The sequence below is a fragment of the Salmo salar genome, chromosome 02, assembly GCF_965601325.2.
Source record: "Salmo salar chromosome 02, fSalSal1, whole genome shotgun sequence".
NCBI lineage: Eukaryota > Metazoa > Chordata > Actinopteri > Salmoniformes > Salmonidae > Salmo > Salmo salar.
Genome location: NC_138292.1, coordinates 35,832,646 through 35,851,537, shown reverse-complemented (window position 1 = coordinate 35,851,537; position 18,892 = coordinate 35,832,646). Strand labels below are relative to the sequence as shown.

Here is an 18,892-nt window from a genome sequence, read left to right as displayed (position 1 = left end):
GGAGGCTGCTGATGGCCGGTTATCTCAGCCCAAAGGTCAGTGTGTACAGATATAATCCACTTTCACTTAACAGCTTAATTTAAGTCACACCTCATGCAAATGCTGCCATTTGGCAGTCCCTTTATTTAAGGTTGGCTATTATTTAAAAAGATTATACAGTACTGTATCGATTTTTTTGCGCTCATGCTAACAGCATCAGGTCTTGCAGACAGGAAGCTGAAGCTCTTTGATCTTGAATTGTAGCAAGAACTTGTTTCCTTTTTCCAACCACGACACTAAAACAGGTGCACCCAGGTTTGCTGCTGATGGAAGCAGTTATATCTGAGGTTCAGCACTAGTGTGTAGAACTATCTGCTCTTAACCATACAGACCGAAATAACAAACCTTTTTCAAAACTGAGAAAAGGCTCTTTAATTTATTAGAATCAAATAATCAAATAACTTACAACTGGAGGGTACTGTATATTGATACATTATATAACAATATAAAATATAAACACAATTTTGCACAGTGTAAAGTTCATGGTAATCATAAGACAAACTAAAAACAGTATGGTCACAATAAAAATGCCATCCTTTGAAATAAATAAAACTGTGAGTTTCGCACTTCACAGACCCCAATATACAATTGTAGAAAATACATTTTTCCCAGTCTCCATATCACACACTAGCATGAAACTCAACAATGGAAACAAAAGTATAAACATAAACAACAAGGGGGACTAGAAAGAACCATTTCCTGTATCCTTTCCATTGTAACAACAGAATGCAGAGGTACTATTGTGGTGTTGGCAGTGGGCACTACACCTTTCCTTTAAAACAACTAAAAATGCCTAGAGATTTTGCCCATGCAAATGAGAAAATCGGTTCTCGTCTTGACAGGTATCTTATAGATAAAGTGGAAAGGTCAGAGGTCAGTAGCGTTCCTTGGGTTCGCTGAACTTGCGTTTCTTCGGCACAGAGGCCTGGACATCCTGACTGCAAGGGAACCCGAACTGCGATATCTGCTAATCAGAGAGTGACAGACAGTTTACTAACTAATGCAAGACTGTAAAATGAATAATGATTGCCAAACAATATTCTGTATACATCTAGATGGGATGGACTGAATGAGTCATATTGACTTGTTAAAAAACATGTAGGTCAGGGAACTTTTATCTTTAAAAGACAATTTGCACATTATTATCACTCCTGTGAGTAAGACTGGGGGATGAAATCTATGATGCTCGAGGGGGTGTATCCCACCATTTTGTCTTCGATGGGAGAGGGAATCTTCTTGCTGACGCTGTGCACCTCAGTCTCAGCCTTTCTCTCCTGCACACACACAGACCAAAGACAATAAATCACAGACTGCAGGGAAGTGCTTGTGAAGCTAGTCCCATAGATATACAGTCGGAAGTTTACGTACACCTTAGCCAAATACATTTAAACTCAGTTTTTCACAATTCCTGACATATAATCCTTGTAAAAATTCCCTGTCTTAGGTCAGTTAGGATCCCCACTTTATTTTAAGAATGTGAAACGTCAGAATAATAGTAGAGAGAATTATTTATTTCAGCTTTTATTTCCTTCATCACATAACCAGTGGGTCAGAAGTTTACACACACTCAATAAGTATTTGGTAGCATTTCCTTTAAATTATTAAACTTGGGTCAAACGTTGCCTTCCACAAGCTTCCCACAATAAGTTGGGTGAATTTTGGCCCATTCCACCTGACAGACCTGGTGTAACTGAGTCAGGTTTGGAGGCCTCCTTGCTCACACACGCTTTTTCAGTTCTGACCACAAATGTTCTATAGGATTGAGGTCAGGGCTCTGTGATGGCCACTCCAATACCTTGACTTTGTTGTCCTTAAGCCATTTTGCCACAACTTTGGAAGTATGCTTGGGGTCATTGTCCATTTGGAAGACCCATTTGCGACCAAGCTTTAACTTCCTGACTGATGTCTTGAGATGTTGCTTCAATATATCCACATAATTTTCCTTCTCATGATGCCATCTATTTTGTGAAGTGCACCTGTACCTCCTGCAGCAAAGCACCCCCACAACATGATGCTGCCACCCCCATGTGTCACGGCCGTCGTAGGAATTGGACCAAAATGCAGCGGGTACGTGAATGCTCATTTTCTTCTTCATTAAAATAAATGAACACTGAACAAAAAGAACGACAAAAACAGTCCTGTCAGGCACACAGCTAAACAAGAAACAACTACCCACAAAACCCATAGAAAAACACCCCTACTAAATAGGACCTTCAATTAGAGGCAACGAGGAACAGCTGCCTCCAATTGAAGGTCAAAACAATAAACTAGACATAGAAATAGAAAAACTAGAAAATAGAAATACAAAACATAGAACACTACCCAAAAACCCCGACAACACAAAACAAACACACCCCTTCCACGTCCTGACCAAACTACAATAACAAATAACCCCTTATACTGGTCAGGACGTGACACCGTGCTTCACGGTTGGGATGGTGTTCTTCGGCTTGCAAGCATCCCCCTTTTTCCTCCAAACATAACGATGGTCATTATGACCAAACAGTACTATTTTTGTTTCATCAGACCAGAGGACATTTCTCCAAAAAGTACGATCTTTGTCCCCATGTGCAGTTGCAAACCATAGTCTGGCTGTTTTATGGCGGTTTTGGAGCAGTGGCTTCTTCCTTGCTGAGCGGCCTTTCAGGTTATGTCGATACAGGACTCGTTTTACTGTGGATATAGATACTTTTGTACCTGTTTCCTCCAGCATCTTCACAAGGTACTTTGCTGTTGTTCTGGGATTGATTTGCACTTTTTGCACCAAAGTACGTTCATCTCTAGGAGACAGAACGCCTCTCCTTCCTGAGCAATATGACGGCTGCGTGGTTCCATGATGTTTATACTTGCGTACTATTGTTTGTACTGATGAACGTGGTACCTTCAGGTGTTTGGAAATTGCTCCCAAGGATGAACCAGACTTGTGGAGGTCTACAATTCTTTTTCTGAGTCTTGGCTGATTTCCTTTGATTTTCCCATGATGTCAAGCAAAGAGGCACTGAGTTTTAAGGTAGGCCTTGAAATACATCCACAGGTACACCTCCAATTGACTCAAATGATGTCAATTAGACTATCAGAAGCTTCTAAAGCCGTGACAATTTTCGGGAATTTCCCAAGCTGTTTAAAGGCACAGTCAACTTAGTGTATGTAAACTTCTGACCCACTGGAATTGTAATACAGTGAATTATAAGTGAAATAATCTGTCTGTAAACAATTGTTAGAAAAATTACTTGTGTCATGCACAAAGTAGATGTCTTAACCGACTTGCCAAAACAATAGTTTGTTAACAAGAAATTTGTGGAGTGGTTGAAAAACGAGTTTTAATGACTCCAACCTAAGTGTATTTAAACTTCCAACTTCAACTGTACATCCTTCGTGGTCATTTTTACATTACGTTATACATTTTTGTGTCTTCCATTTGAACAGGACCAGTAGGAGTTAGATAGGGTTGTATGTTTTGGGGGGCACTGACCAGGGTGGACCTGGTGACGCGTCCGCTCCTGGTTCTCTTAATGGCTACTTCCAGGTCAGATGTCCTCTTTACCAAAGTGTCCATCTGAGACAGACAGGTCAATCAAACCACAGACCGTTACCTTCACAACTGGAGCAGCCCCTATATTACTTTATATTCATACAGTTCTATCCCACCTTTGTATTTGTATTGTTCTGTATTTGCATTTGGTTGATACAAGGCGTATCTTAGTCGTGACTATGCAGAATGTACATTTTGCTGTTATTTTACCTGAGAGTTCTCTGTGCTCTCCTCACACACCTCCATCTTCTCCTGGCAGTTCACCTGGACCTCTTTGAGCATCAAACACGATGGAAACACAATAAAACAAAACATGGATTTCAGACTGCATTTGAAAATAGCACTACTGTTATCACGTTCAGCGAAACTTCTTTATACTAAGATTTGAGAGAGGAGGTCCTACCAGAATTGTCCAAGTAAAGGTCGTTGTCCGGATTTTCCATTACTTTTATCATGCGAGTCTAAAAGAAGAAACCACCTTAAAAATGTTATAGACTGTAGGTACATCCCATGGGATAGACAGCAACGCCCCCTACTGGGTTAAAACAATAGCGCCATGCCATAGGCGCCCAGTCAAATTAGCCTAGATTTATGTCAGCCTCAGGTCTCACCTGCTGACTGCTGATCTTGGTCACTGTCCCCCCTTCCACCATCTTCAGCTCCCACTTGTCCCTCACGCAGACGGGCTGCTCGTCATCAACCTACAGAGAAAAGGGGACAGCTGTTAATCAATGTGTCACTCGCTAGTCTGGTTGACATTACTCTGACTCTTTAGTTATTTCCCCCCTTTTCGTCATACCTGCTCCAGCCTTTCTCTCTCTGTGGTCACGTCCACCTTCAGGGTGTGGAAGGGAGTGACCACCTCGCCCATGGTCAGGTTGACAGGCTCCTTCTCAAACTGCATGCTATCGCCGTCCCCCTCCATGAAGCCTGGGGGCTGGTAGTCCTGGGGAGTGACTGAGATATATACACACATGCAAACACACACACACAAACTCTTTATGTGGTTTTTTAAAAACATATACTTGTTATATACCCTATGAAAGTTGTGCTTCAATTTTACTTCCGTACTCCGTCTGGGTTTTGTAGGCTAAGAATGGCCTTAAAATGTTTATTGTCAAATTCATAAAAACGCGGTCATTTATATATTAAAGTGTTTTTGTATATATAACATATGCCGGTTTTCAACGTATTTGGCACTCAAGAAGCACGAAGCTGAAAAGTTACAACAGTTTCATTTGAACTACACACATGAACGACAAATCAAAAGGCAGTAGTTGGCAACTTTCAGTGAAAAACACTCCCAGCTAATGTAATATAAAACACATCAAAAAGCCTGTAACTAACAGGTTGTTACCTTCCTGTAAGTCCTCAGTTCAAGCAGGCATGCTCCAGCATGCTAACAACGCTGCAGGAGATGTAGTTCAAATGAGACTTTTCTAACTTTCGTGATGTGTCTTACTTCTTCAGAGTCAAATATTTTGATAAAATGCATCGGGTATGAGCAAATCAATATACTATTATAAACTGGGTGGTTCGAGCCCTGAATGTTGATTGGCTGAAAGCCATGGTATATCAGACCGTATACCATGGGTATGACAAAGCATTTATTTTTACTGGTCTAATTACGTTGGTAACCAGTTTATAATAGCATTAAGGTACCTCGGGGGTTGTGCTAGGACACAGCCCTTAGCTGTGGTATATTGGCCTTATACCACAGCCCCTCGGGCCTTATTGCTTAAATATACACTGAGTATACAAAACACCTGCTCTTTCCATGACATAGACTGACCAGGTGAATGCTATGATCCCTTACTGTCACTTGTTAAATACACTTCAATCAGTGTAGATGAAGGGAAGGTGACAGGTTAAACGAAGGATTTTGAAGCCTTGAGGCAATTGAGACATGGATTGTATATGTGTGCCATTCAGAGGGTGAATAGAGATTGAAGTGCCTTTGAATGGGGTATGGTAGTAGGTGCCAGGCACACCGGTTTGTGTCAAGAACTGCACCGCTGTTTCCGTGTGTATAAAGAATGGTCCACCACCCAAAGGACATCCAGCCAACTTGACACAATTGTGGGAAGCATTGGAGTCAACATGGGCCAGCATCCCCGTGGAATGCTTTCGACACCTTCTAGAGTCCATTGCCCGATGATTTGAGGCTGTTCTAAGGTCAATGGGGTGTTCCTAATGTTTGGTATACTCAATGTAATTAGATGAATTTGATCATATAATCTTGGAGCCCATTTAAAAGACCCGGGACATTACCCCGGAAGTATGATGTCACTTGTGCAGTGTATTGCGTCACATCATCCCTTTTCTTTTAGCCTACTCTACATTGTGTGGTCTTTACCGTCGTCGTAGTAAGAGAGTTTCATGTTGAGACAAACATTGTCTGGCAGAGGACCCAGGTTCTGCATCAGTGTGTAGAGTTTACGCACCAGGAGGATGCTGGACTTTTTTGTGTTGCTGCAAGCCATCTTTCCCAGATTCTTGCTGTTTTTGCTGAAACAAGAATAAATGTAAATTTTTTTAGACAATTAACAGTTTCTTTCTCAATGTTTCTCAATGAAATTCTGCCATGTTATCATTATGTTATACACATTAGGGTTGAATATTTTCCCGGTATTTTACAAATGTTCCATCCCGAGAATAAATCACTTTTGTGAAGCCGGTATTTCCTGCCAAAACCGGATGTGTCATTCAATAGCATTACAAAGCATATAAATATACCTATGTCTGGATATTATAAGAGCTTTGATCAAAAATTCATGCCTGATGCAACCTAAACCTGATTAAAGACATTTAATGAGTCCAAGCCCAAAAAAGCCCAAATGATTGTACCGTTATCCAATACAGCTACTGAACATTACATAAGACAGAAAAACATAAATGCACATAGATGTAGCTAGCTATATGCTCTCTTTGGTAAATAAATGAAACAAGCTCCAGTAATCTTTTTGAGTGTGAACTGTATTACTGTACTGCATTGTTTATACTGTATTATATGGACTGGAATTACGCACCTTGTTCAAACCATGATAAAGCAGGGAGAGAACATGCGATTATGGTGCAGCACATGCAGCCTAAAAAGTTACAAGTATAGGCTAGTACATTTGATTTACATTTTTCATAATATTTCCCCTAATGTTATTAGCCTTCCTCCTCTTTCTCTCTCTAGTGTTGCTTCATTCCTCCCTTGCTTTCAACAGTTAAATGAAATAAGAGTTGTTGTCCTTATCTTCATCATTCTAATGACATGCTTGAATAATATAGGACTAGAATGAGATGCAAAAGCCTTTCACTTCTCTTCACGAGGATTGGATGGTTATGAGTCTGCATAAATAACTGCTATAGCCTACCACCATCGCGCGTTCGCTCTTCTTTCAAACTACCCAAGAGTTCTATTGGCTGCTGTATTTAACATTCAGCAAACAAGTTCTTATGTCCCTCTTCAAATAGTCTATTGGTATAAGAAATACAAAAAACAAAATTTCCAGCAAGCTATTCTAGTCTAGCTTTTCCTGCATGGGACTCCAAGAGCTAAGGAGCATTTTTTTACAGAGTCCAGCAGAACACGTGCTTGCGTATTACACAAGAGACAGAGGATATAAGTTAGAAGCTTATTATGCATTACCCATCATTCATTACATAAATATAAGAATAATACTGCATTGGATTTATTTCCTGAATGAGGTAGGTTAGCACATCTAGAGTGCATTTGAAAAGTATTCATACCCCTTGAGTTTTTTTTACAAGTCTCTGAATGTCCTTGAGTGGCCCAGCCAAAGCCTGGACTTGAACCCGATCGAACATCTCTGGAAAGACCTGAAAATAGCTGTGCAGCGACAATCCCCATCCAATTTAACAGAACTTGACAAGATCTGCAGAGAAGAATGGAAGAAACTCCCCAAATACAGGGGGAGTAGTGTCATACCCAAGAAGACTTGAGACTGTAATCGCTGCCAAAGGTGCTTCCACAAAGTCAATTGGAGGTGTACCTGTCTGTGGATGTATTTCAAGGCCTACCTTCAAACTCAGTGATGCTTTGCTTGACATCATGGGAAAATCAAAAGAAATCAGCCAAGACCTCAGAAAAAGAATTGTAGACCTCCACAAGTCTGGTTCATCCTTGGGAGCAATTTCCAAATGCCTGAAGGTACCACATTCATCTGTAAAAACAATAGCACGCAAGTATAAACACCATGGGACCACGCAGCCGTCATACCGGCGAGGAAGGAGAGGCGTTCTGTCTCCTAGAGATGAACGTACTTTGGTGCGAAAAGTGCAAATCAATCCCAGAACAACAGCAAAGGACCTTGTGAAGATGCTGGAGGAAACAGGTACAAAAGTATCTATATCCACAGTAAAACGAATCCTATATCGACATCACCTGAAAGGCCGCTCAGCAAGGAAGAAGCCACTACTCCAAAACCACCATAAAAAAAGCCAGGCTACAGTTTGCAACTGTACATGGGGACAAAGATCGTACTTTTTGGAGAAATGCCCTCTGGTCTGATGAAACAAAAATAGAACTGTTTGGTCATAATGACCATCGTTATGTTTGGAGGAAAAAGGGGGAGGCTTGCAAGCCGAAGAACACCATCCCAACCGTGAAGCACGGGGGTGGCAGCATCATGTTGTGGGGGTGCTTTGCTGCAGGAGGGACAGGTGCACTTCACAAAATAGAAGGCATCTTGAGGCAGGAAAATTATGTGGATATATTGATGCAACATCTCAAGACATCAGTCAGGAGGTTAAAGCTTGGTAGCAAATGGGTCTTCCAAATGGACAATGACCCCAAGCAAAAATTATATTTTGCAGGAATCTCCTTGCGAATGATTTTGTCGAAGATTGTATCTCCGCCGGCCACAAAGTTGTGGCAGAATGGCTTAAGGACAAGAAAGTCAAATAATATTTTTGCAGGAATCTCCTTGCGAATGATTTTGCCGAAGATTGTATCTCCGCCGGCCACAAAGTTGTGGCAGAATGGCTTAAGGACAACAAAGTCAAGGTATTGGAGTGGCCATCACAAAGCCCTGACCTCAACCCTATAGAACATTTGTGGTCAGAACTGAAAAAGCGTGTGGGAGCAAGGAGGCCTACAAATCTGACTCAGTTACACCAGGTCTGTCAGGAGGAATGGGACAAAATTCACCCAACTTATTGTGGGAAGCTTGTGGAAGGCTATCTGAGACGTTTGACCCAAGTTAAACAATTTAACAGCAATGCTACCAAATAATAATTGAGTGTATGGAAACTTCTGACCCACTGGGAATGTGATGAAGGAAATAAAAGATGAAATAAATCATTCTCACTACTATTATTCTGACATTTCACATTCTTAAAATAAAGTGGTGATCCTAATTGACCTAAGACGGAATTTTTACTAGGATTAAATGTCGGGAATTGTGAAAAACTGAGTTTAAATGTAAACCTCCGACTTCAACTGTATGTAAATGTGATGTTTCCGTTTTTTGAAAGTTTTTTTTTACATTTGCAACAAAAAAAGGTAAACCTGTTTTTGAATGTCATTATAAAGTATTGTGTGTAGATTGATGAGGAGAAAAAGTCAAGGGTTCTTGTAACATCTGCTTCCAGCTGACACATGTAGATCCCCTGAATGCCTCTCACTTTCCAGCTCACACCCCATCATTGTGAGGTATTGTTTGGTGACACACTTCTATTCAGAGCTCTGTTTTTGCTGTAATTTAATCATACCTTGATTTAACTAGGCAAGTCAGTTATGAACAAATTCTTATTTTCAATGACAACCTAGAAACAGTGGGTTAACTGCCTTGTTCAGGAGCAGAACAACAGATTTTTACCTTGTCAGCTCAGGTTTAAATCTTGCAACCTTTCAGTTACTAGTCCAACACTCTAACCACTAGGCTAGTTTTTTCCTGCCTCACTAACGACGCCTTTTGCCTATTCTCTGCCTGTACTTTAGCCTATCGGATTTCCTGTTATCAACCTATTGCCTGATCTTCCAGACGACGTTGTTGCCTTTTTTGGACCCCCTGTGTATGACCTTCTGCCTGCCCCTGGACCCAGCTACCTGCCTCCTCCTGTGGTCCTTTACAAATAAACACCTGCTGCGCCCTGCGCTTGAAACCAGCTCTCTGTCTCCCATTGTGTTCATTACAGTTCTAAATACTTTCCAAATGCACTGTATATATAGGCCTATATATATCAATCTTGAACACGATTATCTATTTTGGATGCAATTTGAATGGGAGAGAAAGACAGCGAGAGTGTTCACTCATGCACTGATTTAAAGAAACGATATAGGAGTGTTTTAAACTCTGCAATCAAAAAAAAAAAAATCTTTACAATAAAAAAATAAGGTGATCCCTGAAAGCCAGATGGTGATGTGCAAATTAGATGCGCATCCGGTCTTTATATTACTGTAGCGTAGACTATGCTGCAGCAAATGTAGGTCTACCTATCACAATAAAAAAAGTTACCAAGTTACCAAGGGAAGGTCTACATACTGAGACTGTCGGTTCCCACCCTGAGCGTTGATGATTCATTATGCAGTGACCAGAGGGAAGGCCTTACAGAATCCAGATTTAGACATTGTATATAATTTAACAGTTCCATTTCACGTCATGCTGTTCCTATAAATAATTTATTATAATTTACCGGTTTCTCAGTTATTTATCCCGGGAAAAGGGAGTGGTTTTGGGCAGTAAATCTCAGTAACCGGGTTCCTGCCATTCAACCCTAATACACATTCACAAAGCTATACCTTTCAAAGTCAATTTTGGGTCCCTTTTCAGTGTATTGGACTTTGAACTGGTAGCATTCAGTAACCTTCTGCAAATTGTAAAGAAAGACCAGTGTCACAATGAGAAAAGGCTTGATTCAAGAGGTTACATATACTGTAGCGCTTGTTCTAGTCCAGAGAATCAAAGCATTACTATGATTGATACCTATGGGGTTAAAACGTTGTCTATTACCTTTGGATTCTCTGGGTTTGTGTATATCTATAGAAAGTGGAAGGAGAATACAAACTTTAGCAACTGAAAATTAAAACGCTTTATATGCTGAAGAAAATATTTGATAAGATATACTCACAGACATAACGACCGTCCGCAACTGTTGGAATACAAGACATTCATTATATGTAATTAATTAACATTAATAGCATGTAGATAATGAATAAACAACTAAATGCTAGTATCTCACTTACGTATTTTCTCTGAAGGGCATCAAAGCATCCCTGCATCCTGGGAGGTGTATAAAAGAGTCTTAATTAATCAACACTGAATAAATAATCTAACAAGGATAAAGGGAAAGGATTTGGCCAGAAAGAAAACACTGTACTGGAATTTCCCACTGAGGCTTGGTGGTGTATACTAACCACTGTACAATCTGACTGGCACCAGGGCAGGTGCACTCCTCCCTGAGGATCATAACTTTCTGCTCTGTGGCATAGAGAGAAGAAAGTGTAAGGCTACTTCTTGATGATGTTGGCTAGCTACAGTATTATCATTTAAATAACAATTGAGTACATTTAAAAAGAACATAAAATGTGTTTGACCTTCAACATATTTTCTCCCATAAGCTTTTTCTGGGAAAAGACCCCTGAGATAAGTGATGCTGGAGACTGCAATGGCCAGCAGTTTCTTCACAACAATCAAGGACTGCTGCTCTGTTGAAACAACATTTGGCAGCAACTGGGTGCCCTATAAAATATAACAAAGACAGGCGCTTACACCAAGGCAATTTGAAGATTTCTGAATAAATAGAGGCATGTACATATCCATAGAACATGCTATTAGAACATGCCATTTGCTAGCTATAAAACAGCAATTCAATAGGACCCAGGTCTGGCTATGGATAGCCAGAGGTTTTACCTGAGCAGCCCGCAAACGTTGTTCACATGCCATGGTAGTAATAACTAGTTGATAACAAGTTGTCAAATCTACAAAATAAAGATTAATTAGAAGCCAGATAGCTAGCTATCAAGGTAAAGCTATGTTGAAATATGTGGCTAGCTAGCTAAGTACTAGTTTACACAGATAGATACAGAAATATTTTATACTAATCTGGCTAGCTACTTTTGCTAACTAACGGAGCTAGCAGCAGTACACACAGCCACTGACTTTACTCTACAACCCATTGTGAATAGTATTAAATTGCATCGCTCACATAGCTAGCTATTACTACCTAGATAGAGCGCAGCCAAACAACCATTTTTTTTGTTAAAAAAAAATAACAACCAAAAACAAGCTAGCTAGCTAGCCAGATCGAATTTACTAAGAAACTGTTGGACTGTAGGCCAACTCGCGCCAGACACACAGTCACCCGCCAAAAGGACAGCTAAAGTAGCCAATCAGAGGGCAGCCTTAGATAAAGTAAATGTTCTTGCCACCACTACATACATTGCGTGAATAGAGATATCAAAGGTAGTGATATGTCCTAGCCGAGGTAAACATCATTTTTAAATGAAGGTGTTTATGTTGCGGCACTGTATGGAATTTGCTCTGTTGTTGGTGTAGTTTGATGCAACGCTGCGCACAGATTGAATATCCGCACTCTATTGGACACAGCCCTGTCAATCAGCATCTCTCTACGAGTAGTAGCATTTCATTGGCTCTCTTGGAATCTAATACAACGTGTTTCCTTATACAATTGGTTACTGTATATGTCTGTCACAAATGGCAATCCCACACGACGGCGTCACAACTTATTTAGCCTTTTTTTGTCGAGGAGCCTTGTTCACGAGAGGCAGGTTAGATTTTGCTAGCAGTGGAATAGCTAGAGGAGGCGAGGAGCACCCCTGCATACATTCTAACCTGCGTTTTCAAGCAATTCGGACTTCCAGTCCATTATAGCTGCGTAATGTCGTCCGAAAATCTATCAGACACTCAGATGGAATATGAGGATGAAAAACAGGTGGGTTTAATATCGTGACACTATCTTGAGTTGGTCAGTTAGCTATAACGCTAGCTCTAATGTTTGTTGTAACGCGTTACAAGTAACGTGTTTGAATTGATTGATAGCTAGCTAGTTAGCTTTCGTTATGGCATCAAACCTGTAAACGTCTCGTTTACCAACAATGACAGTGTGTATAAATGTTTTGGAAAGGTCTTGAGTAAGATGTACGTGTCTCACGATAATCAATAATAACATAGGTACTGTAGTATTGAGTTATTTATTGAGTTGTCCCTTGTGCCATTGGCTCGCTGATCCATAGGTTATGAGATATGCCTGGGCCTCATTGGTCTATCCTGACACAGCAGTAGTTGAGGTTGAGTCTACTGGCTTTTCGAGATTGTCATGCAAACAATAATATTGTAGCCTATCCTTTGAAATCTGTGTTTTAATGGAAAACAGGGTCAAGCATCACAGTCACTTATATGCTAGCTGATCAGTCACACAAAGCTTATACGGATGTGTAAGCTATATCTATTGATTCATACTCGTTTTCTGTCCCCTATGCTTTGTGAATGTTATTTAAAGTGTTGCACTGATATTAGGCTTAGCTATATATAATATAGGCTTATCTATATCAATATGTGACATCTATCAAATGGAGTACACTGATGAAAAGGTACTTGTACAGGCAGCATCCTGAGTGGATGCTGGTGAAGGTCAGAGGTCTGTTGACAAACCCACTGGTCATATCAATATGCATTGACTAGTATGTCTACATAGGGAAGTTACTGATGCTATACTTTGTCTTATCAATGATAATGGGTGCTAATAATACAATGGTATTTTGATACAATGACAAGAAGAGAAACCGGTCATGTGAGAAATAACATTTCATGGTAGCTAGCTACTATGGGCCTAGTCTAGCAGTTTGGAACTGTTTGAGGGAGTGGTAAGTATCCGGTCCACTCTTGCATTTTCCCTCATTGGGGCTGAGTATACTAACCTTTACATTTTTGTTATGGATCCAAGTGAATCAGCAACAGAATCTGTTCATCGGCTTCTCTACCCTGAGTCACTTATTATCCCTACCCCTGCAAGCTTTGCGTTCACTGTCCTCTACATGGAATGGCAGATATTCTCATGTACCTCAATTGCAGTGTTTTGTGGGTTTCTCAATGTTTTCTTAGCTTTATTTAGCCAGATAAGTCACAATGTGTTGTAAGTTAACAATGGGCAATTCCGTGTTAACAGTGATGCTGAGACTCAGATGTTTCCAATTAAAATGTATGCCAAACTAAAAACCAATGATTGCACAGTTAAAAAAACATGCATCCACAAGGACTACTTTTTAAGTTTCCACAATTTTTGTTACAAAAACACATTTACTTGAAGAACAGTGCAGATACAAACAGAATGACGGGTTGTGCTGTTATTCTGTTACCAAACTTTGCATCTGCACTGTTCTGTAAGTACATGTTTTGTTTTGTAAAAAAAAAAGTGGACATTTTTGAAAGTAGTCCTTCTGCATAGAGTTGTATGGTTTATTTAACTTTGCAATCATTGGTTTTTGTTTGACATTTTAAAGTGAAAAATCAGTCTCAGCTTCACTGTAACTGAGGAATTGCCCCAATAGAGAATGTTTTGCTGACTTCTGCTCAGAGTCTATCTTGACTGTGGGCAATAACAAGGTGTGTCTTGTTAACCTACTTTCCACTGGCATCTGTCCATGGACTCCACACTGGCAGTAAAGGGTAAACCAGTTTGTCTACTGCAGGAGTTGCCTCCAGTAAACCATAGGCTTACACCTTACAAAAAGCTTTAGCATGAAGGTGTCATGTGAAAACTAGAACCACTCTGCAAGCTCTGTGTATCTAGACTTTGGTCAGCAATTACTCAAGGCCTGTTTCTGTATAATATTTTTTTCAATAACCATAAAGTAACGCCACCCTTGGCTTGTACATATTTGCAGACAAACGGCTTTATGAGGGGAAAACAATCTGTTTTATGGCACCAATAACATGTCAGTGATGGGGAAACGGGTAACAAGGCTGTTTTGTCCACCTCAGCTGAGGAAAAGTGTGTGAGAGGGGGAAATAATGGATGTGAACTGCTTTCTAGTCACTTAATTCTTACTCAATCATAACACTCGTCTTCTGTGTGAGTTGTTCATCGCAGGCAACCATGAGGGCGTGAGAGATAGTGTTGCAGGAGAGCATGCAGAGAGTGACTCATACTATGAAGACGCTTCAACTCCCTCAACTCATTTTCATGGCGTTAGCCCACTTCACAGCTGAATATGAGTAGGGTTAAGCGATATGATTCAGATGCAATTCTTTCTGAAGAGCACAGTGCCAGCCCAGTAATCTTGATGTTTTGTCATCAACAGACCATCTTATAACCTTCTTATTAGTTTCAAGTTTTAATTTCACAAGTTCAGTGAAATGTCCTTCTTGTAACCTCTAACCCCAACAATGCTATAATCAATAACAATGTAATACGAAAAATAATATAAGGTAGAACATAAACACACAACAAATGGAAATAAGAAGGACACGAGGAAGTAAGTAAGCATACTGGGTCAGTCAGTTCCAGTACCATATTTACAATGTGCAGGGATACTGGAGTAATAGAGGTAGATAATTGTAGGGGTAAGGTGACTACGCATCAGGATATGTTACTGCATATCACAAGGCGTTGGACAGTTAAATGGAGAATGTCTATTTTAAAAGCCTATGCTTGTTCTTCTCTGCGCATCATGGCTGACATTATGATGAAGGATATATAGGCGTAGGCTACATAGGCCTATTGTTTAGATGTTTCTCCTTTTTAGCTAAATTCCTTGCACATAGCAAGTAGCACCCATATGACGGCACATCGAAATGCTTTCTTTGTCTGGACAGGACTCTCAGGAAAAGAATGCCAACCTTGTCAAGGGCGAAGAGGTCAAGCTGAAGGCCAAGTACCCCGGCCTGGGCCAGAAGCCTGGAGGCTCCGACTTTCTCATGAAGAGGCTACAGAAAGGGGTAAGTGGAACGCTTCTCCCGTCGAGCCACAGATAATGCATGCTTTTCATTCAACATGTTAGTGAAGTGCTAGGCTGGAACAAATGCCTACACACCCTTGTTGACCACTTGACTAGGAAATCGCATAGGCTTCGAATATTCTTCTTTAAGACATATCGATACGTTCTTCATTCATGAGGATCTCAGATTGCCATGGTATATCTGTGGCAGTAGCTATGTTCCAATTAACTTGTCTAGTGATATTATTTATTTCTTTTTGTCCACATTTTAGAAAGTTCACAAAGAAAATAGATGTGACAATTGCCTGCTACGGTGCATTTCCGTATAACTATCTTATGTCATTAAAAACAGCTATACTTAATGACCTCGCACCTAAAAGCGAAATACTTTTCCACGAAAACCTACAGTGTCAACTAACAATATAGTGGTTGAAGTGTTTCCATTACCCATTTAGGCAAATTGTCGCCAATGTATTAAAGCGCAGCCTCTATGCCCTCCTACATGTCTGTTTCATGTCTCGGGTATAGCCAAGGAAAGCCAACATGCATAGAATGCAATAATTGACTAATATTTCCATATTCTAATAATTCTCATGTATCGCCAATGTATCGCCATGGTGAAACTTGCACTCCTGTAAATCTGAAATAATTGGATGTTGAAACTTGCATCCAGCCAACCAGAAAAGCAAGGTGAAGCAATTTAGGCATTCTTGAAAGTCAGGACAATCCTTGTCCTGCAAAGAAACATTATTTTTATAGTTGAATAAATGGATTTAGCAAGCAGTGGGCATTTAGAGTTAAATGTGGAGGAGCTTTATTACCTGTGACATCGCATGCCCCACGTACCTTCAAAATGATTCGACAATCACCATTTATTCCAAAAACATTGTTTCCATTTATCATTTGTCGCAATAAACTTAGACAAAAGAAAATCCACCGCTGTCGAATGGATAAAAATGTTGTCTATCTTTAGAACGTTTGTTCTATATAACACGTCGCAAAGATTGTTTTTGCGACATTGCTTTTGGCGAATAAACCAGCGTCAAGGGAAACCTGCCTATTAACTTTAACTAGCAGAACTACTCCAGACAACTAGAATTGAATTCCTTCTTTCTTGCCCCCACCTAGCAAAAATACTTTGACTCAGGTGACTACAACATGGCCAAGGCCAAGATGAAGAACAAACAGCTGCCCGTGGCGGGCCCTGACAAGAACCTCGTCACAGGGGACCACATTCCCACGCCACAGGACCTGCCCCAGAGGAGGTCCTCCTTGGTGACCAGCAAACTAGCAGGCTAGCCTAGCCTAGCCTCCACCCATCCACTAGGCCCCCAGCTAACGGTCCTCACCTGTCCCCCAACAATGTCGTTACCCCCCCCCCCCCGCCACCCCCCCCCCCCAGTCATCTCCAGGCTCCACTTGGCTTTAACATATCGGGGAGAGCTGTGAAAGTCAGTGCATATTGCTTGTATGTGGGTAGGGTGGGGAGGTGAGCTGGGACCTTTTCTACCATCTCTTCACACAGCTCTGCCCTCTGCGCACTCTGCTCTACCGCCTCCCTTATGTCTTGGTTTGGTGTTCAGAGGTACATAAAGTAGATGTGCCATCGGGGAGGCTGAGTTTAATGCACTTTGTATTATGTACAGTACGTTTTTGCATCCCGAACGACACCAAAATATGTTGTTGACGAGGGAGTTAGGAACCATGATCGCTCCACATTTTTCGATGTTGTGTTCTCGTCAAAGCTGGGGGTAGATGTTTGTGTATTTTGCTTGCACACCAAATCTGGGAGGGAAGGGAACCATGGTGAAGTATCCAAAGGAATGGAGTGGTAATCAGAGGGAAATGTGGAAACTGATTTGAGGTTTCCTTTATCTCATGTTTTGTCAAACAAAAATCCAAGGTCGTCCACGCTGACCTGAACGAACGGATATGAAACTGCACATTTTCTGCTCATGTCGCTTTAATTCTTGACTCCCTGTTGCTCTTCTTTTTCTAAATATGCTGCATGATTGTAACAAAATGTGCAAATCTGGCGGGGTTAGACGACATAGGAGTAGCAAGCAACCAAATGGAGCCCTGGAATGTCCATGGTCACTCTCCACACCTTCCTTCCTTCCCTCTCAATGTCCTGACAATCCACACACTGTCTGTAGGCTGCCCATGGCGAAAGCAATGGCAAAGCAAACTAAATACCCATGTATCATTTTAAGGCTGGGAAAATAAGCAACTGTATAATACTCAAGTTAAATCCTAAGTTCTGTGGCTATTACATCACATCAAAAAGCCTAAATGATTTGTAGGGAATCAATTCAGTGTATATTTCTGTATTGTGTTGAGAAATTTGACATTTGGTATGATTTGTGTCTTTTATAATGGGTTGTTTGTTCATTGTCACGCATTAGCCATTTACTACAATCTGTCTCTTTTCACTGTTAATGGCAGTTCCTGTTGAGAAACTGTTCCAGTAACAGAAGATTACTGCCTAGTTCCCAATTACATTAGTTGCTAAACCTCTCCTCAGTCTCTCCTTCAAATTCAACGTAGCCGGAGCCTCACAGTGTACTGCTGAAGCATAGAGCCTTACGTATTGACATTCTAAAAATAAAAATCTGTGATGTCAGTAATGGGGTAAACAGTCGGCCACCTGGTAAACTGGCCCTGACTGGCCCCTGGCTCACACAGACCTAACTGGAACACACAGCGCGCTTTAGAGATATGCTCACTTGACACATGGCAAAGGGAAGGGGTTTTATGACATGAGGAGAGGGGGAAAAGTGTGAGTGTGTATTTAGTTGACCCTGCTCACACCTGTTGGGATGGCTCAACTTGCAAAATAATTATGGTGAAAGGTGTGTTAGATAAATCCTACAAAAGTAAAGGCTAGTTGTCCTATCTCAATGTATCACACACTCCACACAAATGATCAAATACACACTTGAGCACTCCCATCTTGGCAGCTTTTGAATATTAGACACGGACCTGTGTCAAATTGCAGGGAAGAAGATAGAGTGTGTTTGTCTGGGTTAGTATGAATGTGCTGCTGTTCTCTGTCCCAGCGGGTGTAAATAGACTTGGGGGTTGAGGATTTTTTTCTCTTTCTGTTGATTTCACTACTTGTAGTTCTCTGATTCAATGTTTCCTTTCTCCTGTCGGTGAATACACTACTTCTGCTTTATCTTCTTTTTTTTACTACAGAGACCTTAATCTGTATAATATGAATGTGTAAATGCTGCTGATTCAGTCGATGACAAATCTTAAACTGAGATATTACCCTATAAAGAACGCCTGTCCCAGATTAAACATTTTTGACCCACTCCTACCATGAATAATGTCTGCCAATTGGAGACTGACTAACCCCTCCAGGGTTGGGGGTATAATTCCATTTCAATTAGGATATGAATTGAAAT

General features: G+C 40.7%; 2 protein-coding genes across 4 annotated transcripts; one reads left to right on the top strand and one right to left on the bottom strand.

Moving 5' to 3' along the window:
• Positions 1-212: 212 nt before the first annotated feature.
• Positions 213-12,073, bottom strand: LOC106580874 (HORMA domain-containing protein 1). 3 transcript variants are annotated; one of them, XM_014162398.3, is made up of 16 exons: positions 11,750-12,070; positions 11,437-11,504; positions 11,121-11,265; positions 10,941-11,004; positions 10,770-10,806; positions 10,655-10,675; positions 10,537-10,563; positions 10,326-10,393; positions 5,928-6,079; positions 4,371-4,528; positions 4,183-4,272; positions 3,975-4,032; positions 3,782-3,843; positions 3,512-3,595; positions 1,245-1,313; positions 391-1,006 (listed from the first exon to the last, which is right to left on the bottom strand). In XM_014162398.3, exons 2-16 carry the CDS (start codon positions 11,467-11,469, stop codon positions 914-916), a joined length of 1,161 nt encoding a protein of 386 aa, XP_014017873.1. In that variant the 5' UTR covers positions 11,470-11,504; positions 11,750-12,070; the 3' UTR covers positions 391-913. The 3 variants fall into 3 exon arrangements, with proteins under 3 accessions (XP_045558903.1, XP_014017873.1, XP_014017901.1); XM_014162426.3 differs by having other exon boundaries at positions 393-1,003; XM_045702947.2 differs by lacking the exon at positions 10,326-10,393 and having other exon boundaries at positions 213-1,006; positions 6,016-6,079; positions 11,750-12,073.
• A 182-nt stretch (positions 12,074-12,255) lies between these two features.
• Positions 12,256-16,899, top strand: LOC106580912 (alpha-endosulfine). Its single transcript, XM_014162456.3, has 3 exons — positions 12,256-12,478; positions 15,361-15,483; positions 16,611-16,899. The coding sequence occupies exons 1-3, from the start codon at positions 12,425-12,427 to the stop codon at positions 16,779-16,781; spliced, it is 348 nt and encodes a 115-aa protein (XP_014017931.1). The 5' UTR covers positions 12,256-12,424; the 3' UTR covers positions 16,782-16,899.
• The last annotated feature ends 1,993 nt before the right edge of the window (positions 16,900-18,892 follow it).

Coding starts and splice junctions, on each gene's coding strand:
- LOC106580912 (XM_014162456.3), top strand. CDS start 12,425: ATGTCGTCCGAAAATCTATCAGACACTCAGATGGAATATGAGGATGAA. Junction 12,479..15,360: donor AATATGAGGATGAAAAACAG/GTGGGTTTAATA, acceptor TTGTCTGGACAG/GACTCTCAGGAAAAGAATGC. Junction 15,484..16,610: donor TGAAGAGGCTACAGAAAGGG/GTAAGTGGAACG, acceptor GCCCCCACCTAG/CAAAAATACTTTGACTCAGG.
- LOC106580874 (XM_014162398.3), bottom strand. CDS start 11,469: ATGGCATGTGAACAACGTTTGCGGGCTGCTCAG. Junction 4,273..4,370: donor AGAGAGAAAGGCTGGAGCAG/GTATGACGAAAA, acceptor TTTTCTCTGTAG/GTTGATGACGAGCAGCCCGT. Junction 3,596..3,781: donor AGAGCACAGAGAACTCTCAG/GTAAAATAACAG, acceptor TGTCTGTCTCAG/ATGGACACTTTGGTAAAGAG.